Source organism: Podarcis cretensis (assembly GCF_951804945.1).
Source record: "Podarcis cretensis genome assembly, chromosome: 12".
In the NCBI taxonomy this organism is placed as follows: domain Eukaryota; kingdom Metazoa; phylum Chordata; class Lepidosauria; order Squamata; family Lacertidae; genus Podarcis; species Podarcis cretensis.
The window spans coordinates 44348214-44372277 of NC_137181.1; the positions used below are offsets into that span (position 1 = coordinate 44348214).

The 24064-nt window shown below is 42.5% G+C and overlaps 1 protein-coding gene and 1 long non-coding RNA gene across 10 annotated transcripts in view; one reads left to right on the forward strand and one right to left on the reverse strand.

The window, feature by feature from the left end:
• The window catches only part of RBMS3 (RNA binding motif single stranded interacting protein 3), a gene marked incomplete at its 3' end in the record, with an annotated part of 775525 nt that overhangs the window by 597626 nt on the left and 153835 nt on the right, over positions 1-24064 (forward strand). For all 9 annotated transcript variants that reach the window (XM_079947347.1, XM_079947348.1, XM_079947349.1 and 6 more), the window contains one exon: positions 22536-22693. In XM_079947347.1, coding sequence (XP_079803473.1) covers positions 22536-22693 — 158 coding nt within the window. The remainder of the gene's footprint in view (positions 1-22535; positions 22694-24064) is intronic.
• The window catches only part of LOC307199594, a 660078-nt gene that overhangs the window by 502142 nt on the left and 133872 nt on the right, over positions 1-24064 (reverse strand). The window lies entirely within an intron of this gene.

Genomic DNA, 24064 nt, shown 5'->3' on the forward strand with positions numbered 1-24064 from the left:
AACAGTGACATGTAATCAAGTTGGGGAGGCTTCTGCAGCTGTACTGAAGGGATCTGATGCGTTCCCACTTCCTTGTTTGTTGATGCAATAATTTTGACAGTAGAAGGCAGGTTGAGAAGATGTCACAAAAGACATCCTAGTGGAAAAACTGTGGAGTACGGCCATTTCCAGCTTTACTTCAAAATGATGTCGGTGTAACGCAAAGATATATTAGCTAACCTTAAACTCCCTAAGCACTCTGTCGGTGGCTGCACCATTTGCTTTTGACGTGATCCGTCCTTAGGAGGAACACTTGGTTCCGTGTCTACTCCTTTGTGGCTGCCATCTCCTTGTTTTGCTAAGGATCATCCATGAAGCTTAGGCTCAGTAATAAAGCACAGCATACCAAAACAATAAACCACCATAATGATTCGACCAGACTATTGCGTGTGCGAAAATGCCTCTGTTGTCTTCAGTATAAGTTAGTGTGCATGGGCGCTATAAGCAATTAGCTCAGCTTGAACTCTGCCCATGCCCCAAGAACATGTGTATGACTTTTTTTTTAATCATTTTTATTAATTTTCCAATAAAAACAGTCAATTAACATATCCATCAAATCATAATCCAATTAAAAACAGTAAACTAAAATTTAAAAAACCAACCAAATTACAGTCCTAATTATTTTTTTTCCCAGGCTTCCCATAGTCTGGACCGCTGAAGTATATCTCCAATATCTTCATTCCCGCCTTCTTCTAGAACATGTGTATGACTTGATAAATCAGCAAAAGGCCCTGTGGTGCAATCCAGCACTATCCAATCTGACGGGGTGCTCCAGCCACTCTGGGGGCTTCCAACAAATTTAAACACAATCAAACATCAAAAACCTGCCTTCAGGTGTCTTCTAAAAGACAGATAGTTGTTTATTTCCTTGACATCTGATGGGAGGGTGTTCCACAGGGCAGGTGCAACTACTGAGAAGGCCCTCTGCCTGAATCCCTGTAACTTCACTTCTCGCAGTAAGGGCCAGAAGGCCCTCGGAACTGGACCTGAGTGTCCAGGCTAGACCAGGGGGGTGGAAATGCTCCTTCAGGTATACTGGGCCATATCCCTGACCCAAGCATGTGCCAGCCACAAGCTGCAATTGCCTAATTGATCCTTCAAAACCCTGTGCCATATGTGATGCAAGGAGTGCCTAGAATCCAACCATCATATCACCCCTTGTAAATGAATAGAAGCCAGACAACAAGCAAGCATATCCTAGCGCAATTAAACCAAATATGCTTTTTGCATTTGTTGAGAAGTCATTCCTTTGCTATCACAGAATGTAATAAATAAAGTAAGATTTTACTAAACATAACACTTTACTAAAATAATATTTGACAGGTTGGAGATGCCTTCATGACATGTATTTAACCCTCTGGCAGGAACTCAGTGGATATGATGCAATGCAAACTATCCTAGTAAGTTCACACCTAAGACTTTTGTTAGATGGTGATAACTTACGTCCAGCCTGGACCCTTCATGGAAAGCCCTTTTCTAGATGCTGGATAAGGTTCGCCGATAGGTTTTTCCTATCACTGGCTATACATTGCACACCCATTTTGTTCAGCTGCTGGGATCACTCCAGAAGGGATGGAAATTAATAAAATATGTGCCAAGAGTTTGCTATGTTAGAAACAGAGGTGTCAGAATAGTCCAAACAATGACAGTTGTCCCATATGCCAGAAATGGTTAGTAAATTTGAAACAATTACAGAATTGTAATTGTGTGTTGGTATTTATTACTAGCAACAGCAGTAGTAGCAGCAGCCGCAGAAATGTGGCTTGGGGAGGTGAGGACTTTATCTTTTACGTGTTGCTGCCTTGTCAAAGAGAAATAATAACTTACTTAGGAGAGTGCTCCCTTCTCCCGGGTCTCTTCATGGCCTCTAACACTGACCAATAGCAACACTATCCGTCAGGGCAGCAAGGGCACACATAGATGCTTCCTCCCCTGGAGAAATTTACTGCCCTAAGCCCTAGCCAGATCACCTTTCACAAGAGTTGGAAGGCCTGTTATTTGTACTGGCATTTGGAGTGCTAGAGCGTTAGATAATGATGATATTTCAACTCTGGTTATGAGCTTTTAACTGGACGTTTCTGATCTGTTCAAAACTTATTGAAATCCTGCTGTTTAGGCGGGTTGTGAATTTGCAGCACTGGCCCAAGCACGCTTACTCTGAATCAGGACTTGCTGATTTAGCGGGGCTCACTTTCTCTGACTAAGTGTGCATGGAACTGCAGCCTTAAATAAGCAATTAATAGCACAGGGCTGTTCAGGGAGAACAGGCTGGGAGAGATGCTTCCTGTTGTCTTGGAAAAAAGGCTGTGTATCTCTTAAAGCGAGAACAATGTTTTGTGGCTCCACCCAACAGGTATGGTTCACAAACAGACTCCTTTGCATATATTTGTTTGGTTTGCCTTGAATGTTAAATTACATGTGTCTGAACTATCTGTCCCTGGGGCTGACAGTGTGGTGGTATTGTTCCTAACAGCAGATGTAATGTGGGGTGATTGATCCCTCCATTTAGGAAACAGAATGCCTTTTGAAGTCAAGAGCAGATGAAAGGGCTTAATGATTGACAGCAATTTATGCTGCCTTTGTTTTTAATTCTTTGACTCCTGACACTTTAAGACAGGACTTTAGAAAAGAAGGATGCCGTATCCTAGGGATACCGCTCTATTCATAATGGAGAAATCTTGAAGTAGCGGTACAAACTGATACCCAGATCTCAAATATATTAGGTTTTTATTTAAATATGGGGTGCAGAGGTTTGTGGGCATGCTGTTTCTGTTATTAAATCATTATGCACCTACCTCGGGGTGGAAGGGAGGGGGAAAGCTAGCAATCTAACCAGAATAAACATTCTTCACTCTCCATAGTGTAAGGCTGCTATATTAAAAATTCTTCAAATAGATGACCCTGACAGGTGTTTTATTTGAGCAAAGAAAACAATAAATAGTAATATAATCCCTGTCGAGCTGGCATAGGGCTCTGTGGGAAATGCATAATTTCCCTTACTAAGTGTTAGAAGGTGCACAAATTTAATTTTGTTGTATTTATCCTTAAATTCAAAGCATTCTGAGAGCTGAATACAATTAAGTATCATAACTTGGTATGGGATTTTGTATCCTCCCAACCTTTTCTGGTTTACTTGTGATTTTTCTCACATCTTTGAAATCCTAAGCATGTTTACTTTGTCCACTGTATTCAGAGGAGCTTACTCCCAAGTAAGTATGTATATTATTGAAGCCTCAGTTGTGATTAGATGTAAAACTACATAACCATTGCCTTTCTTTTTCTCTTAAGAGTACATTCTGTAGTGAGTGGGGGGAATCAGGAAACATCAGATGCAAAAGAACGTGTTTGCTGTGTTGCATAATAAGATTTTGTAGCCTATAGATCTTTAGAGTATCAGAGCTGTAGAAAACAACTATACTGTTGCACGCACCTGTCTCGTGAGTTGTGAGAGACTTCAGATTCCAGGCCTTACTCACGATTCAGTTTCCTTGGAATGAAGGTTGATGGAGACTGTAATGTATTTAGCATATATCATTCCTAGGATGACACAGCGTCCATCCAGGTGGGGTGGTAAAAGGCCCACCTGTCTCCTAGAAGCAGTTCCAGTTGTCAATGTGGCTCATACTTTAAGAGCCTGATGAAGGTACCGTATTTTTCGTCCCATAGGATGCACCGGCCCATAGGACACACCTAGTTTTTTGGGGGGAAATAAAGGAAAAAAATTTCCCCTTTATTTCCCCCCCAAAAAAAAACCAGGTCGGGGAATCCAAACCAGGTCGGGGAACAGTGGTATGGCGGCGCTCCGCCTCCCCGCTGTAGCTCGAGCATGTGGGGCTGCCCGATGTCTGCCCGAAGCGCGGGGCACTCTGCGTCAGGGCGCCCCGCGCGCCGGGCAGCAGGCTGCTATCTGCAGCCTAGGGAGCTCTGCGGGAACTCCCACAGGGCTCCCCAGGCTCCGGATGTCTGCCCGGCGCGCGGGGCGCTCTGCTTCAGGACGCACCGGGCAGCTGGCTGCTATCCGCAGCCTAGGGAGCCCTGCGGGAACTCCTGCAGGGCTCCCCAGGCTGCGGATATCTGCCCGGCGCGAGGGGCTACCCTTAAAAGAAGTTCATGGAAAGAAAATGTATTGGCTCGTAATCTGGTGAACCAGGTTCGCTTCCCCGTTCCTCCACATGCAGCTGCTGGGTGACCTTGGGCTAGTCACACTTCTCTGAAGTCTCTCAGCCTCACTCACCTCACAGAGTGTTTGTTATGAGGGAGGAAGGGAAAGGAGAATGTTAGCCGCTTTGAGACTCCTTAGGGTAGTGATAAAGCGGGATATCAGGTCCAAACTCCTCCTCCTCCTCTTCTTTTTCCTAACCTGCACTCCCAGAAAGCTTCTCTAGTGGTTTGGGTGGTCCTCCTGAACAATGTGGGATAGGACACAGGAGGCTGCTAAGGATGGGGGGAAATCTCCCCAAATCAGGCTCTCCCAGAATGAAAGGATAGGATAATAAACATTATTTCCAATGATACCCTTCATCTCATTTATCATAGCATCCTAGGCATTCTTATTTTTATCAGCCGTTGGATATTTGATATATACGATTTCAACTTAGTCCCTTTCTACTAACTGTCGTTGATACGTTTAAAATATTACTTTTCACTTGTGGTTGGCTATACAAGCTGGCAACCAGTTCCTAGACATTCAGTTAAAATTGCTTTGTGCTAGTTTACCTGCTGTTTCAAGGAAGGAGCTCTTTTGTGACTCTGCGTTCTCTGATAGATTTGATTCTGGAGCGATCTATTGCTTCGCCTTTTAATACCCTGAAACAGCAATATCAGTAATGAGCAGCTGCCCCATTTTCTTGCATACATCATAAGGTGCTTATTTGACTATTGTTAAAACACAATAGTCACTGCATTGGATATATATATCTCAAGTGGCTGAAATTGCAGCCGAATCTGCCTATATCACCAATGTCACCATTGTGCTATATTATGCTTCCCTATTAAGGCATCACATGAGCTGTCTGCATTTTATGCAAGTTCCAAGACTGTGCCAGGAGAGAGAGAGATGCTTGTTTCTGCAACAAACAGTGCTGTTTTCCTTGTTCATTGGCTAGGCTGCTTATAGAATCATAGAATTGTAGAGGTGGAAAAGACCACAAGGGTCATGTATTCCTACCCCCCTGCAATGCAGCCCAACATGGGGCTTGAACCTCTGACCCTGAGGTTAAGAGTCTCAAGCTCTACCAACTGAGCTATCCCAGGAGTCAACCATCCTTTTATTACATCTTGGTGCAACCAGCAGACTGTGTGCTGTACCAACTGCACAGAGCACTATAGCAGATCTGTTTCCTCCCCTAAGCCTAGCATTCTGAGAATTGTCAGGGTAGGTCTACCAGAGGCTGGTGGGATTCGAGGCCAGCGGCACCGCTGGGACAGGACAAGCCCCAAGGCATCAACTAAGAGTCTGAAAAGCCAGAGGCAAGCCATGTGGACTAAGAGAAGCTGGTGGCAGTGAATGAAAAACGTTTAATTTTGGATTGCCGAAAGCCCCTATTCCACTCCCCTAAAACACATTTTTGTTAGCTGACTTGTCTGTATGGCCATGCAATTTCCATGTTAAGGATGCAGTCTTTCAACACAGACACCAAAGTTGTGCGTAGCTCTTAGCACTGTTCATTCTACTCCAGCTATCACAGCTGCATTCTCTGCAATTGCTGCAACACAACACCTGTGCAGGAGATGGGCAATCAGTCATTAGATAATTATCAGAGAGTGGACAATCAGTCATTAAGAGCCCTTGACAGATGATGGTCTGGAGGAACATTTCTCATGCCCGGTAATGGGTGGAGAAAACACACAGGAATTGACTATTTTTAATCTGGATTTTTGTCTTGATATTTGATCTCTAACTTCAGCTCTCCATTGAAGTCCTTCTAGCGGAAGGAAGGAGTCATGTTGGAACTGACTGCTAGCTAGCAATAAGCGTAAATTAACACCATGATGACTAAAGGCAAAATATTTATTTTCTCTGAATCATTTGTTTCATGTTGAATGTAATTATGCATTTTTAAAGTCTTTCACCTCAGGCATTAATACATGCATATGTTATTAATCAGCAACACAAACAACCTATCATCTGTGCTGCAGTAAGTGTGAGGGCACTTCAGATGTGCCAAAAATGTTGTTTATAACGAAATGTGGCAGTGTGTACAGAACAGTGCTTAGCAGAAGTAGGTTTGGATGCAGATTGAATTCCAACATTTCACAGTGGGCTTCCTCACCCCAAACTGCAGAAGAAAGGTGCAAACAGCAGATAGATATTGAGGGGTCAAGGATCCAGGTTTGAGGATGTTACCCCGCCGTCTTCACTTAATCCCCGATGCTGCTCTCATTCATTTTTACTGGATTCCCGTTACTATTGCCAACCAATCATTTTCTGGCTGGACCACACAGTTTTCTTGCCCATTGCAACATTGGCACTTTTTTAAGAAATGCAAAATGTGTGTCTTACTCTCTCTTAATCTTGGATTTCTATAAAATAGGTTGGTGGTGGTTTAAAATATAAAGAAAATAATAGAAAATAAGAGGTGATCATAACAGTAATAAAAATTATGCCAGCAGTCGCAGGTCAGACAGCTGTTTGCAGTAGTTTCCTTCCCATCTCCAGGGACAGTTCCGGAGAATAGCATTGAGCGACTTCTGCTCAGCCCTAGGAGAAGCACATTGTGGGGTCCCTTGGGTTATTAGGGGATTTGGAACCAAGTGTCTTCAATATGCTGGTGACACCTAGCTATATCTCTCAATTATCAGGAGATGAGATGCCACCACAGAAAATTTGTCTTGTGCATGTGCCTGCGCGTCCACACACACACACACACACACACACACATATAATTGTGTTCATGAAATACACGCAAGCCCACTTTCAGCAGAATTGGAGTAGGGGAGGCAACTTCACCCTTCTTTCTTGTGTAGATAGATTTAAATTGTCTAGGAAGTAGGTAGATATGCCTTCTGGATAGGGATAGGGCTTGCCATATGTGCCTGTTCGTCTTTCCACTCACGTTATTGTTACTCAAAGTTGTGCTTAACATTTCATGAAATTGGTACAATATCTCAGCCTGGCCTGGCAGTTTGCGAAAAAAACAAAACCACCCCAAACACTGTTTTTAATTCTCCTTACAGGGTTGTGATTTCACTTATGTAACGGGCATTGCTATTTACAGTATTGCTACTCTTTTGAGTGCCCAACATCAAGTATTTCTTTGATTATCATTATTATTTGAATTTTATATACCACCCTATACCCGGAGATCTCAGAGCAGTTCACAGAACAAAATTAAATATAAAGCCACAAAATATATAATCAAAAGAAAAACAACAATCCAATAACACCCCCCCAAAAAACCACACATTTTAAAAGGGCATCAGATTTGCATGTCCCCAGGGTTACTGCAATTAGTCTGTCTAGGCATTTATATAATAATGGGTGATTGTTCTGTGTCTTGGAAAGACTGTGGAGGCAGGGGATGGGAAGGAGAGCTAGACTTCTTTTATTAAAACAACAAAAACCTTAGAAATAACAAAATGCTTTATTAAAAGTATTAGTTGTTTGGGTGGGAATGAGAGCAGAATTCCATATACAAGCCCCAGAAGTAATGGAACCTCTTTCTAACAAACTATACTAGAGTACAGGTCCGCTCTGCACCTTATTTCCTTGGGACAGGAAACTAAACAAAAAGATTTGAAATCATTCTCTGTTTGTGAATGACGCACAGCATCAGGCAGCAAGACATTCCCCTCTCGTCAGAGGGGAAAATATAACGGATCACAACAGATCACCAGCCCTTTGTCGTCTCCCTCACCAGCCCTTTGCTTTCTCCTTGCAAAGCTGTGAACTGCCACAGGCAAAGGAGAAGCTAGCAATTGCTGCAAAATGATGAGACAGGAGCCGTATTTTGAAAATTGACCAAGTGGATTTAAAGCAGGGGAAGAAACATGTCAGATGTACTGGAGCTTTCTAAAAATCTTCACTGATTTTGAAATCTTGAGGATTCTTCTCCCTGAAGTATTTGCAGTTCAAACACACTTCCCTCAGTGCTGTGTAGTTGTGATCGAGAGAAGAAAGTCTTGATCGCTTTTTCATAACTTTTTGAAGGCACTGGTCGCTGACATTTAATTTCCAGAACTTCTTTCATGCTAAGGTAGTTATTTAAACCACAATTTGAGATGGACAGTTTACAAGCATTACAAGATAGGTTTACACAGTGCTATTTTTCTAGAAAAAGAGATGCTGGAACTCACCTTATAATGTCAATGGCGCCCACCTGAGAGGTACCGGAACTGAATTCCTGCAAGTTCTGCGTTGTTGTTTTTTTAAAAAGCCCTGGGTTTACAGGCATTTCCCACTGCAGAATTTCTGAGACATTGTGAACAGACTATATATCTCTCTGTTGCCTAGGCCACCATTTCCTTACCTGGGAAGTGTAAGTAAAAAGAAAGCTAAAGGCTTTTGACCAGATAATTGGAATATGAAATAGAAAGGTTGTGCAACGCTTCTCAATCAAAGGAATGAGAAGAAAACTTGCAGAGGAGCTGATTTTGGAATGCACCCTTAAGTTTTCAACCCACAAATGAGATATTACTGTTTCTGTGAGTTCTTTTGAGGCCCTATCGCTCTTTTTGCCTCAGTTTTGTTATTCTGTGAGGCCACGTGTGGTTACTAATTATGTTTACATTAATATCCTGACTTTTCTCCAAGGAACACAAGGCGAACTAGATTATTTCTCCCTCCCCATTTTACTCTCATGTAGGAAGAGAGTTGGTTTAACACTGCGAGAACACGAAACTGGACTCAACGGCCCATTGGCCTGAATCAACAGGCTGCTCCAATGTTCTTAGAGAGTGTTTGACCCATGGTCACCCAGCGAGCTTTGCATTAATCCTGCTGTGACCCTAAACCACTGACTGACTACACTACAGTGTTTCTCTTTAGGGCAGTGTGATGTTAGGGCTGCCGGTGAAATCAGTGTAAAATATAGAGGTTTCCGATACAGAAGCAGCAACCCTGAAATGTATTCTTGGTGTTGAAATAATGCTTAGCATTTAATATGTAGCACTTTTCATAAGCTTCCAAAAGTGCTTCATTTGCATTATATCAGTAATTCTTACAAGAAGCCTAGGCTGGCATTATCCTATATTGCAGATTATAGTTTTGAGAATGAGAGGCAGTGCACCCCTAGACTTCTGAGCTATTTGGAATTTTGTGGCATATAATTTGTTCTCTTTTCTCAGCTCTGAAGGGGGTATTGTGTCCATGCTTGTGGTATAGCTGTTGGATCCTACACCACCCTATGGCCACCTTCCTTTCCCTACATATATCAGTTCCCCACCTATATCAGTTCCCTTCTTCATATCCCCTTTTCATCATGCTCCCCCCTCCCCAATTCAGCTGCCCCTCACCTGATGAATTTGGTAACAGCCATTTTTACTTTTGGGAAGCTCCAGAACTTCTTCCTTCCTTCCTTCCTTCCTTCCTTCCTTTCTTTCTTTCTTTCTTTCTTTCTTTCTTTCTTGGTTTTCACATATTACATTACCATACAAATGTACCAAAGCCATTTCCTCCCCATCCCCCCATACATTTACATTTGTATTTCCTCAATCCATCATTTTATTATTTTCTCCCTCCTCCCACTTCCCTCTGCCCCCACTCGGATTTCCTCCACATTATACAATTTACAGTGGTACCTCAGGTTACATACGCTTCAGGTTACAAACTCGGCTAACCCAGAAATAGTGCTTCAGGTTAAGAACTTTGCTTCAGGATGAGAACAGAAATCGTGTTCCGGCGGCGCTGCGGCAGCAGGAGGCCCCATTAGCTAAAGTGGTGCTTCAGGTTAAGAACAGTTTCAGGTTAAGTACTGACCTCCGGAACGAATTAAGAACTTAACCTGAGGTACCACTGTATATTCTTATTATCTTTCCTTGCTAATTTTTCTTACATCCAGTACTTCACATTTTAATCTAGCTCCAGAACTTCCTTCTGCAGAATAGACACAGTACCTGCACAACTGGCCCTTACTTCAACCCTCATTAATTAAAACCGGAAGATTGAAACCTCGTAACTTGAGAAAGGCACATCAGATATTCCCCAGAATAGAGGATGGGAGACCTCTGCAGCATCCGGGGAGTTTTCTACCTTTTCTAAACCCACCTTAAAGGGGAAGCTTGAAAGACGTAGGTGGTTTGCGGGGAGATGCCGCAAACAGCTTTCTCGCTCATCAAAGCATGCTTCTGAAACTACGCTAACTCTTGATTTTCCTCTCTCCGAAATCTGGCCAGCTTGCACCCTTCACAAAGTAGATTTCCCACACAGAATTTCATAATGATGGGGTAATGCCTTGATTTAACTAACGATGAATAGGATTTTCAGTTTTTATTATGGCCGCGTGTGGGGAAGGTGGGATAATCACTGCAGCCAGGAGAATAACAGAGAGATTTCTCTCCCCCACCCCACTCCCCACCACCTCACTTGGGGCTCACAGAAAGATGAAGTGCTCTTCACATTAATGATAACAAGCGCTGAGGCAACTGATTCCTTGCCCTTCACAACGGAGGATGACAGCTAAGGAAGCAGCCTCTCTCTTGGGGTGCCGAGTTTCAAATGCTCATGGAGCAGAACAGGTTGTTTTGTAACTTTGAAGGTGATTTACTTATTACTGGCAAAGGCAGAAAATTAAATTACACACTCTAACCAAGAGATCAATGTTAACTAAATTGTCGAGGCTCTCTTTGCGTATGGCAGAGTTGGCAAATTTTGCTCATTCTGCTTGGGCTATTAGCATTTTCTTTTTACATTCTTCCCTTGTTTCCAAAGACAAGAAGTTGCCTGAGAGGTCGGGTACAAGTTCTGCCTCAGTGATTCATTAAAACAGAGCTGAAGGAACGGAAGTCGGTGCTTTTCTGTGGGGTGGGGTGGGGAGGGGGAGGGTGCTTTATTGTTCTAAATACTGCTGTGAATGCCAATGATTCGAAGGCTGCGGAAAGGGGCCTTAATGAGCTTCAGCATTTTAATGTACTGCAGGTTCCCAATTGTACAAATTTAAGAAGCTTAGCAATTCAGTATCTCCTGAATAATAGCATTTATTTTATACTCTGAATACACTCGGGGAAGCCTTGATAATATTGCAACTTCTTCGCAGTGTAATAGCTTTACAGGGCCTAATTGACTTGAACAGTGGAATTGGTCCTTTAAAACACACACTCATTCTCGTTCCCTCCGTCTCTTTTGATTAATGAGCCTGGTAATAAATCATTAATCTTTTTGCCTCATAAATTATATGAATAGTGTTTTGGGGGTGGGAAGGTTTGCTGTGTTCCCCCACCCCTGTGAGATTGCCTTGCAGGCATGGGGTGGAATTTGGGCACTAGACGATGGCAGAATTCTCACGGATTGCTAGCTTTCTGAGCTCATAATGGTTTTGTTTCAAAATGGGGAATCTTGAATTCATTGGAAATGACCTGCTTTAATTTTATAAAACATCTGGAGAATACGGCCAAGGAAGAAATTGTTCTCTCCCTCTCTGAATAGTCATTTTTACCACATCAAAGCAACAAGTGTCCTTCATTTTGAAGTGCCTTAACAGAATCTCTGAAGGAGTGAAGGTCATTTGCCAATCACTTAAATTTCATCACTTTTCTTGGTTCTAAATGACAAGTTGTATAGTACAAAAGGCAAGGAAAGGTGTTCACCACTGAAAAGCTGCAAACTGTTATAGGAAATTAGAAAGCAATGTTCTGGGGTTGTTGGGTTTTTTTTTTGGGTGGCGGTGCTTGTCACAAAGGTGTACTTCAATAACCTCTCCCCCGACACCCAGCCACCCCTCTCATTAAATAGTTTTATTATATTGGAACTGGGATGGAGATGGAGGGGAAAGGGCCCAATGTCATATTCCGGAACCCTTTGCTGTGTTGAACATTCCTGAGTGTTTCTGTGAAATTTTCTCCTTCAGTTGTTCCAGGCACAAACCTGCTTCTGCTTCTGCTATTCCTTGAAACACAAAAAGTAAACGGTCAAAATCAACTTAAACATGTGCACCACAGAGTATATTGCATCTATTGATTTTGAGACATCACTCTGTAATTTCTAGGTTAGATTCATTACATGCAGTGATTTTTTTCTTTAAAAAAATGTTAAGGGGTACTCTCATTTTCCTACTCATATTGAAATACTGCCCCCTCAATGAGGCCAAACTTCGATTCGCAAAATGTTTAGGGGTATGCGTACCCCTGTGTCCCCCCAGAAAAAAGCACTGGTTATATGTGAGGCTGCTTTTGAAGACAGTTCAGAAACTACAGCTAGTGCAGATTTTAGCAACCAGATTATTGACCAGAAGATCTGACCATATCACACCAATTCTGGTGTGGCTGCACCGGCTACCAGGCTTAATTCAAAGTACTGGTTATGAACTGTAAAGCCTTATGCAGCTCAACGTCTGCCTCTCCTCACATGAACCAGCCTGGTCCCTGTGGTCATCAGACTCCCTTCTCTATGTGCCTCATTGAAAGGAGGTACAGAGGGTGGCCTTGTGAGAATAGGCTACAGTGGTGCCCCGCAAGACGAACGCTTCGCAAGACGGAAAACCCGCTAGACGAAAGGGTTTTCCGTTTTGGAGGCGCTTCGCAAAACGAATTTCCTATGGGCTTGCTTCGCAAGACGAAAATGTCTTGCGAGTTCCTGCGGTTTTTTTCCCTTCCCCCCCTTTTTCTAAGCCGCTTATCTGCTTATCCGCTAAGCCGATAAGCAGCTAAAAGCCACTAAAAGCCGCTAATAGCGCTAAACCGCTAAGCCGTCAGTGGGCTTGCTTCGCAAGACGAAAAAACCGCTAGACGAAGAGACTCGCGGAACGGATTAATTTCGTCTTGCGAGGCACAGCGCCACCCGCGTCCCTTTTTGTATCACATGACTAATACAGTGGTGCCCCGCAAGACGAATGCCTCGCAAGACGAAAAACCCGCTAGACGAAATGGTTTTCCGTTTTTCGAGGCGCTTCGCAAGACGAATTTCCCTATGGGCTTGCTTCGCAAGACGAAAACGTCTTGCAAGTCTTGCGAATTTTTTCGCTCCCCCCCTTTTTTCTAAGCCGCTAATAGCGCTAATCCGCTAAGCTGCTAATAGGGTTGCTTCGCAAGACGAAAAAACCGCAAGACGAAGAGACTCGCGGAACGGATTCTTTTCGTCTTGCGAGGCACCACTGTAAATGTAATTAATAAATAAGAACGAAAACAACAACTCCTTCTAGACGTTGTTTTCACCTGCCTGTGAACTTACTTCCATGTCTTGGGACTCATGGGGGCTTTCCTCCGTGTTCCTTTGCTGAGCATGACACACAGGAGGTATTCTCTGACGATGGAACAGCTTGCCTACAGAAGTATGCTTGGTACCCTCACTGCCCACTTTCCAATGGACAGTGAGGGCAGCCTTATTCCAGTACCCATTTAATGAATGCCACGTTTCATAGGAATGTTTTAAACTCCTTCTGTTTACTATTGTATTGTTTCACTGGATGTTCACTGCTTTAGCCTTATTTGTGAGCCATCTTGTGTGCACAGGTGGCAGAAAAGTAGCTTCTATATCCCCGCAATTATAAATAAATAAAAAGTCCACCTACTTGAGACAATCTTCTTGTCCCGAAAGGCCTTCCCCGGCTCCCCGAGGCCTCAGATGAACCACTGTTCAGCTGTATTGGTAGTTTAAAAAAAATGCTGTTTCAATCTCACATAATCTGGTTCTTCAATTATCTTTAATTTGTATGTATGTTTGTGACAATGTTGTGATTAGGTCATAACCTAAAGCATTGGCCCTCTACTGCATTTTCCAAAACAAACCTGTGGCTATCATATTTCATTTTGCTAAGGGAATGTTTATATAGATTGTTTCCCCAAAGGTTCATTCTTAAAAGCAAGCGAGATTTACTGGACGCATCTTTAAATGCTAGGACTTTCCCATTTCTGCATAAAAATGACTAAATGCATCCGCAGGCAAGCAATATGAAATGAACTCTGGCTAAATTCATGCAAGCCTCTATCCCAACAGGAATTCCCAGACATGAAGATCTCAGAGTCATTTATGGCTTATAAGAGCTGGAGTAAAACATGACAAAAGGAGGCATTCATCTGTCTTTACAAGTAATCACTTGGGATGTAACTGTGGTTTGTGTTTGCTTCTGGTCAAAAGGTCAAGCAATAATATAGCCCTATAAAGTCTCTCAAAACTTCTGACACTTTCCCAACCGTGCACATTTGGTGTCCTTCCATTCACCTCGGCTCCATGGCCAGAAATGCCTTGGTGAGGGGAACTAGAGAGGTGGAGAATGAAATTGGAGCAGCCAGAACATAAATGCAAAGGGCCTAACAAGTTTAAAGTTATTTAATTGTTTTACTTTGTGAACAGTTAGATTGCTGCTTGCATGGTTTTTGTCTCCAGAACTAGAATAGCTCGAGGCTCAATTTGGAAAGAAGAATAAAGCACATTTCGTAAGTCTGACTTTGTATTGGGGTGAGGGGTTATTGTGTTTCTGGTAGCCAAACCCCAAGCTTTCGGTGTAATATTTAAACCCTACAAACTATATGCCTGTGATGGGGGAACCTGCAGCCATCCAGATGCTGCTGGACTACAACTCCCATCATCCCTGACCCTTGGCCTTGCTGACTGGGGCTGTTGGGAATTAGAGTCCGACAGTATCTGGTGGGGCCACAGATTCCTCATTGCTGTTAGAAGTGCATAGGCTCAATCTGTGTAGTCAGTGACTTCTGCCTTCTTCATTGTGTGAACAGAACTTGTGTGCATTCAAATGCAGATAGACTCTTTCGGGCTTTACATAGGAGCTACATAGCGGTGTGTGAAATTCTCCTCTGCAATCTATGAGCTTTCTGATAACAGTACTAGGAAGCAGGGATGGAAGAATCCTGAAGTGGCAGGCTGGCCATTCCAGGACCTCTGTAGTTGCAGCTCTGATTTCACTTAAGTACACTGGTGCCTCGCAAGACAAAAATAATCCGTTCCGTGAGTCTCTTCGTCTAGCGGTTTTTTCGTCTTGCGAAGCATCCCTATTAGCGGCTTAGTGGCTTAGAAAAAGGGGGGGGAGGGGGAAAACTCGCAAGACTCGCAAGACGTTTTCGTCTTGCGAAGCAAGCCCATAGGGAAATTCGTCTTGCGAAGCGCCTCGAAAAACGGAAAACCCTTTCGTCTAGCAGGTTTTTCGTCTTGTGAGGCATTCGTCTTGCGGGGCACCACTGTATCTTCTAAACATGACCAAGGATAGTCAGATGCATGACTTACGTTGCTTTTGACCAATGCACAGAATAGCTGCGGTTTGCTGAAAAAAACCTTTTTTACAACTAAAGGACTATAATCAACAATTTGGCTGCTAAAAGGGAGGCCTCTGTAAGTTTGCACAAATGTCTAAATGACTTTATAGATAAGGACCAGCACTTCAGACTGAGAAAAAAATAAAATGAAGAAGCAACCCAATCAGCTTTTAAAGGATCAGAGTCAACATACTCAAAGTTCGTCCTCACTTCCCTTTTCTCTGCTCTTTTCAGGCAAAGTCATGAAAACCCACTCTTTAAAGCTCACTCGGAACAAACAGCAATCTGCAGCAAATCCAAATGCATGTTTGTTCCGATTGAGCACTAAAGTGCAGGTTTTTGTGGGAAAGCTCCAGGTAAAAAAATAAAGCAAACAATCAGACTCAGAGCTTTTAAACGTCAACCTGTGCCTGGAAAGAGCGAGCAAAAGGTAATTGTGGATTCAAAAGTTGGGTGGTGGCATTGTGGACTAATTGAAGTTTTTTTGGATGCTGTTCAATGACAGCCTGATGTAGATCATGTCATGATAGTCTAGTCTGGGGGTTATTAAAGCATGAATGGCTGTGACCAGGTTAGCATACTGCAGAAAAGGGTGCAGCTGGCATTCCAGCAGCTTATATTACTGCTGCCTCTGGCCTGGCTCCTCCGCCTGAACATGTCATTGAGTGCCAGTTGAGTTGTTCCACGCTTTCTGGAATCTCCTTCTGGGCTACTGAGCTGCCAACCTGCCTTCCAGGTTGCCCTCCTGGCTACCAGCCCTGACAGTAACTGAAGAGTATCCGCTCCAAATAGAGGCTTGGAGTCTGTCTGTGTCTCAGGACATCTTTGCACACCTCTGAGGATACTGGGGTGTGTAGAGTCATATCTGCTCAATATTCCTTGCTTATTTCAGTTGTAAATGTGCAGCTTCATATATTAATTCCTCTATGTGTGAAGGGAAGGGTATGTGCAGGCCTCCCTACACAAGCCATGCGCCTTGGCATGAACATGCAGCTTTGTGTGGGAGCCAGTGTGTGAATAAGCTAGGAGCCATTTCTCTTTCCATCAGTAGCAGCTGTCAAAATAGGGGTTAACAGACTGGCTTAGAATTAAAAGAGCATAAAAAACGAGACAACCAGACTCTGCACTGGCTTATGATAGTTCTGGTTGAATTAGGTCAATATTTTGTGCTCAATAAAAAAACAAACTAACAAACCGCAGATCTGATATTATGTTCGAAAGACACAGTCCACTGCTGGCTCCCTTGCAACCAAAAATGAGAAGAAAATCCAATCATTATTGGCAGATAATATGTGTGATGGAGGGTTCTGCGACAAATACAGTAAACAAACCAGCCGGTGCACAGCTTTCAGCAATATCTGCTTTTGGAATTGGGGGCACCATTCGTAAACACATTTACTAAGCATCAGTCTCCGTTAGTTCATTTAGGAGAATTTGCCTGTGTGTGTAAACTATGCAAGCTGAACATATATTATACTATAGGAACAATGGCACTCTTTGTTGCAAAAAAGTTTGTTTTATTTTATTTTCTGTTTATATTTAGTATCCTTAAAATTGCTGGTTCATGGACATACATTAACCACTTATTTAAACAAGTGGTATTTTCCTTTAAAATAACTGTTAAATCAATTATTTGTTTCCTGTTAGCAGCAGGTGGCTTCTTTTTGTTGATGGGTGGAGGGAAATACTTTTTTGTATTAATATCAGTGCACATCAAATAACAACAAATCTAAACTATACTTTGTAATATGCAAGTGCAAGAGTTAGAAGAGTGTTTTCATTTAGCCTAAATATACTCTTATGTACGTTTAGCAAAACGTAATATCATGCAAATTATGGTGCTGGAGGAGACTCTTGAGAGTCCCATGGACTGCAAGAAGATCAAACCTCTCCATTCTTAAGGAAATTAGCCCTGAGTGCTCACTGGAAGGACAGATCGTGAAGCTGAGGCTCCAATACTTTGGCCACCTCATGAGAAGACAAGACTCCCTGGAAAAGACCCTGATGTTGGGAAAGATGGAGGGCACAAGGAGAAGGGGACAACAGAGATGAGATGGTTGGACAGTGTTCTTGAAGCTATGAACATGAGTTTGACCAAACTGCAGGAGGCAGTGGAAGACAGGAGTGCCTGGCGTGCTCTGATCCATGGGGTCACAAAGAGTCAGACACGACTAAACGACTAAACAACAAATGTCATGTGAGAAAGGTTCTGCATATTTGGTTTCACACAGACAATGCAACTAATGAGTTCTAGAGTTGCGACCCCTTGACATAAAATTTCTGATGTTTTGGTAAGGCATGGGTCAGAGCCTGCTGGGTGAAGCCTTGCAGACTATAGAAGACACTCCATTTATCCAAGGCAGGGTTGGAGAACTTGTGGTACTCCAGATGTCTTGGACTCCGACTCCCATCAGTCTCAGCCAAATGGTCAGGGATGATGGGAGTTGTAGTCCAGCAGCACCTGCAGGGACAGAGGTTGCCCACTCATCCAAGACATGAAACTGTTGCAGAAGCTTATCAGTAGTTGTATGCCAGCAAGCAATAGCTAAGGCATGTGCTAGGGTACCCCCACGGAGCACAACATAATCCAGATGGAAACTCTACCACAATAAGAAAATATGAAACACAGGATGTTCTAAAGCATATCCCCAATTACTTGAAATGCTCTGGCTGCCTGTCACTACCTTGTACCTTTCTGGTCCTCCTTTGACCTCTTTTTCCTTGCTGTGCGCTTACTCACTGAAGCCAGCACTGCGGCCACTCCTTCTTGCCTTTGCCTCCAATTCTTAACAACAGCCGAGAGGTGGTATGTGGCAGCTGTTCTAGATTCTGTAGCCTGTGTGTTTGAAAAAAGAACTTAGAGCACTGAGTCTCTTTCCTTTGCAGCAGTATCCACAAAAGGGAAATTTCCCCAGCTTGTTTGCCTACCAGATTTTAAAGCCATGATAGCCAACCCAAGGTCCTATTTTGTGCAGCCTTATCGTACCCTCCAACATTTCTCCAGTGAAAATAGGGACATCTTAAGGAAAAGTTGGGACATTCTGAGATCAATTCAGAAAGCGGGACGGCTTCTCTAAATCAGGGACGTCCCTGGAAAATAGCAGGGACCCTTGGAGGGTCTGCTGCATATTCTAAAGCTGTTCTTGGGATCTCTTCCTATGAATTCTTCTTTCCCACTATAGGGGTGGTTTCTGTGATAATCTCCCATTAGCAGAAGCATGTCATATGACGAGACCTTAAGAGAGCAATGAGCTTCTTGATGTATTTTTAAGGGGTGACTGGTCTGTTTTGATTCTGAATGTGTTGCTAATATGCTGGAAATGGACATTTCCAAGGACTGTCTCAAATGAAGTGGATAACACTTTGTTCAGCATTTCACATTATCCTCCAACACACAATATAGCCGGATGTTCGAGTCTCTGCGCCCCCTCCTCTTTTATTTCAAAGTGTCTCGGCTTCAGCCATGTGGAGAATTTCAGCTCGAATCAGTTTTGATTGCTCCCAGAAGAGTTCCTTGGCACAACTCTGGAGGCTTGACTCAGATCTTCCTCACTGGCAGCAGTGACAGAATTTCTGGCCACATCCCCTACACAAATGTTCCTAACTGTTTCTCAAGCTCGGCTCTCACAGCAAGGTGCTTGGTGCCAAGTGCTTAAAATGCTCTCACGCTGCAGTTAGTGTAAATATTGTTTTTAACATACCATTAATTTGCTGGACTGCGTTTCCAGCCAGCCAGCCAGCCAGCCAGCCAGCCGTAATCTGGCATGAGATTTGTGCACACCTGTCTTCACGTATACACATTCTCATTCATTCTCTCTCTCCCTCTTTTGCACGCACACACTAGGGCTGCGTACACACTGTTCTGTTATAGCACATTCAAAGCACGTTCTTTTCCTCAAAGAATTACGGGCGCCAAAGTGTACCCCTCACAGTACTTTTCCTCAGAGAATTATGGGTGCTGTAGTTTGCCCCTCATAGAGTTACAATGCCCGCCAACCTTTCACAAACTAATAATAATAACAATTTTTTTTATACCCTGCCCATCTGGCTGGGTTTCCCTAGCCACTCAGGGCGGCTCCCAACAGAATATTAAAAACACGATAAAACATCAAACATTCCTGCATTCAGTTGTCTTCTAAAAGTCAGATAGTTGTTTATTTCCTTGACATCTGGTGGGAGGGTGTTCCACAGGGCGGGCACCACTACCGAGAAGGCCCTCTGCCTGGTTCCCTGTAACCTCACTTCTTGCAGGGAAGAAACCGCCAGAAGGCTGGGTACATTTTCTGGGTACATTTGGCTTACTGCTTGGCGGCCATATTGGCACCGAAGTTGCAATTTCACTGCAACCACCAGATGTCTCGGAGCAGCGTGTAATGCCAGAAGAAAGCTTCCTACTAGCACTGAATTACTACATTTGCCTGGTTCATCCATAAAGTGTTATAAGGAGTTAAGAAGATTTTGTATTTGACTTAAACACTGTAGTAATCTAGTCATCAGATGACCACCTATACTTTGTTTTTCTCCTTCAAATGTGCCAAATGTAACAGATGGATTATGTTTATAAACCCAAAATGTATGAGGAGAAAACTTCAGCCGTTGCTGGAAATGTTGGTGGGTGTTTAAGACATGAAGGTTGCAAGTTTCTTGATAATATGATCAAATATTTCTGCCTTGAATCACTTTGAGGTTCTTATGAAGGATCAGTGATAAATAAATGGTCTAAATAAATGGCAAAGAGAACAAGATGCTAGATTAAATGGACCAATGGCTTGATCCAGCCGTCTGTTATTATGCACACCAATAGTTCTGAAATGATGGAGATTGGAGTAATTCCTGTTTGGGTCATAATTCCTCCACCACAAGAGTGGAATACAATACTATTGCCCTCTGCTGACCTAGGGAACAAGAGCAATTGAGGGATTCTCCCACATGAAAGGCCACAGTTCCTTAGACAGAGTCTGTTACTTTCCTGTCCAACCCATATTTCTGATGGTACTTTTCCTTCCCATACCAGCAGAACAGTTCCAGAGGAGAAGGCAGGCAGGCAGACTCACAGAGATGTGTCACATCTGTTATAGAATATAACTATTAAAGCCAGTTGCTTATGCTGTTCGCCTCCGGTTGAGTCAAGCAACATTTTTTGTCCATGGTGCCCTTCTTATTTTTTTGTGGGCCCAAAGGCTAGTCCATAAAACATATCATCTTAGTTCAAAGGTGGGCAGTTTATAGCTTACAGCCCAAATACTGATCACAAGCTTGCAGTGTTCTTACGACAATGGCACCATAATTCAACATCCTGCTATCGAAAAGAAGGCAAGCCTTCGCTTTTTGCAGCACCATTGAGAGATTTCGGTACATCAGAAAATGCATGTTTCCTGAGGACTCTCTCCTATTTGATCTAAACAAGGAGGCTTTGTGTGACTTTATAATTGCTTTTGTCTGCTCCTATGTCTCCTTTGGATTGGAGGGTTTGTTTTTTTAGTTGTGACAACTGATAAATCATGTTTGCAGGAATATTTGTGAACACGTACACTGTATAGAGTTATTGTGGAGTTGTTCTAGTGGAATATATACCTGGTGTATGTATACATGTGAGAATCATCCTCATTTATGCGCTGGAGTTATTCCTCCCCCCCCCCCCCCAGTTTATCTTGTTTATCAGGTCCTCTGCTGCACTGCCACATGCTTTTATGTTGCCTTTCTGGTTAGTCTTTAAAAGCAGTTTCAGGAGGTACCCTCTGGTACATATACAATCTTATTATCTATCTTCTATCTATCTATCATCTATCTATCTATCTATCTATCTATCTATCTATCTATCTATCTGTCTATCTATCAATCATATCTCTCTCTCTCTCTCTCTCTCTCTCTCTCTCTCTCTCTCTCTCTTTATCATCTTCTATCTATCTATATCAGGGGTCAGCAAACTTTTTCAGCCATGGGCTGGTCCACTGTCCCTCAGACCATGTGGTGGGCCGGACTATATTTTGGGGAAAAAACAATGAACAAATTCCTATGTCCCACAAATAACCCAGAGATGCATTTTAAATAAAAGCATACATTCTACTCATGTAAAAACACCAGGCAGACCCCACAAATAACCCAGAGATGCATTTTAAATAAAAGCATGCTGATTCCCGGACTGTCCGTGGGCCGGATTGAGAAGGCAATTGGGCCGCATCCGACCTGTGGGCCTTAGGTTGCCTACCCCTGATCTCTGTCTGTCTGTCTGTCTGTCTGTCTGTCTGTCTATCATCTATCTATCTATCTATCTATCTATCTATCTATCTATCTATCATTATCTATCTATATCTATCTATCTATCTATCTATCTATCTATCTATCTATCTAATCTATCTATCTATCTATCTATCATCTATCATCTATCTATCTATATCTATCTATCATCTATCTATCTATCTATCATCTATCTATCTATCTATCTATCTATCTATCATCTATCATTATCTATCTATATCTATCTATCTATCTATCTATCTATCTATCTAACATCTATCTATTATCTATCTATCTATCATCTATCATCTATCATCTATCTATCATTATCTATCTATATCTATCTATCTATCTATCATCTATCTATCATCTATCATCTATCTATCATCTATCTATCTATCTATCTATCTATCTATCTATCTAGCTATCTATCTATCTATCCAAGCCTCCCCCCTTTCAACAAAAACCCTGGCTTCACCCATGTATCTATCTTCTTATAGTAGTTTAGTTTCCCCTCTTATCCATACTTTGTGCCAAGTACCAAAAGCACCACTTGTGAAACAGGACAGAAGGAGCTGCTGAAAGCACCACAGTGTTGTAGCTCATGGTTCACAGCCCAGCCCAAAGTTAACCCTTATAACCCTTTGATTTTGCAGTGCTTGGAGCTCTTGTGTTCAGTGGTGGCCATGTTTCTTTCTCATTGGGAGAGCTAGAATCCACCAGCAAATAATGTTGATGTGTCTTGACTGCTTTGCGCTGCCCCCCACCCCTCAAAAAACAGTTGTGCTTATTGCTTTTGTGACTCTTGCGGCGTAGCTATAGCTAAAGACTGTTCTTCTGATAGTGCTGAATCTAATAACGCTGTTTTATTTGTGTTTGGCTTTCTTTTCTTTCTTTAGCAACAGGAGCAAGACCCCACAAATCTTTACATCTCAAACTTGCCCATTTCCATGGACGAACAGGAGCTGGAGAATATGCTGAAACCCTTTGGACATGTCATTTCCACCAGAATATTAAGAGATGCTAATGGCGTCAGTAGAGGAGTCGGCTTCGCCAGGTGAAAATCTTGTTCTTCCTGACTTGTGTGCAGGAGTTCTTTCTCTTCTTATTATGTGCTCTGGACTTTTTGCAAGTGCTGTCTTTGCTCTGAGATCTCGTGGCTATAGAATACAGAGGAGGAGGAGGAGAGCTTTATCAGATTGTGTGGCTTTGCTTGAAAACACCGTTTATTTTATTTAGCAAAATGACAGTAAAATTATCAGGGATAATTAGATAGCAGTTTAATTTCAACACTAATAAGAATAAATGTCACTCTGTCCAAGCTCCTGTATATGATTATGCTTGATATTTCTTAATTTAACGACAGGAAAATCAGAAAGCGGGAGTGTAATCTGAACTAGATGAGGTCTGTAGCCTCCCTGTAAGGCACTTGGAAGATAGTGCTGTGACTTAGAGCAATATCATGAAGTTGAATGTCTGTGTTGCTACATCTGCAAACAAAGGGAAGTTATCCAGTCCCAGCTAATCTCTTTCCCAGAAACAAAAACTGCTTATAAATATTCTACAGGAATATACAAGTATACTCTAGAGTTATGCTCCATCAAGGAACATTAACATATTCTCCACCTTGGCTTATGTCACCAAATAATTTGACAGGCATCTAGAAGACTTGCCTGAAGAGTTTAATAGGAGATGAAGTTGCTAATACTAATGTTCAGTTTTCATTTCTTGAGCCAAGATGCTGGAAATTGATAGCGCTTTTAACTCTTTTTGCTTCTCTTTTGTGGATTGTAATAATTGATAACCAACACCAGAAGGTGTTCTTACTATCTGAGAAATGCCAGAGAAACTAGGCACCGTGGGTTGTTTTCAGCTAAGTAATACTCAGAGTAGACCTACTGAAATTAATGAGCCCAAGTTCGTCATGTTGATTAACTTCAGTGACTCTACTCTGAGTGTTGAATTCTACCTTTTATGTCTATAGTTAAGTTGGACTGTAGACTGGTGAGAATGAACATTTGATTAAAAAATGGCTCTTCTCTCTCTTTTTGTGCTTCATATGCATACACTAACATACTGGATCCTGGAAAGAAGTTTTAGCATCATGCACGAAAGAACAACCTTATGCGAAAATTTTAAACATTTTTTATACTAGGAGTTATCATTTTGTCCCAGCAAATACATTGATTATTTTGCTTTGGGGGGGAGTGTTCAGGGTCAACATCAAAGCTCATAAGAACCTGTCTTTTTTAAAAAAAGGTGCTTTGTGAGGGCAAGACAAACCCATACGACCTCACGTTGGGTTTTGGAATATCTGGGCTGTGCAATCTGTATTAGCCTGTTTTTGATCTACCGTGGAAGCAGGACTTGGGTCCCCAGATGTTGTTAGACTACAACTCCCATCATCCCTGAGCTCTGGCCTTGCTAG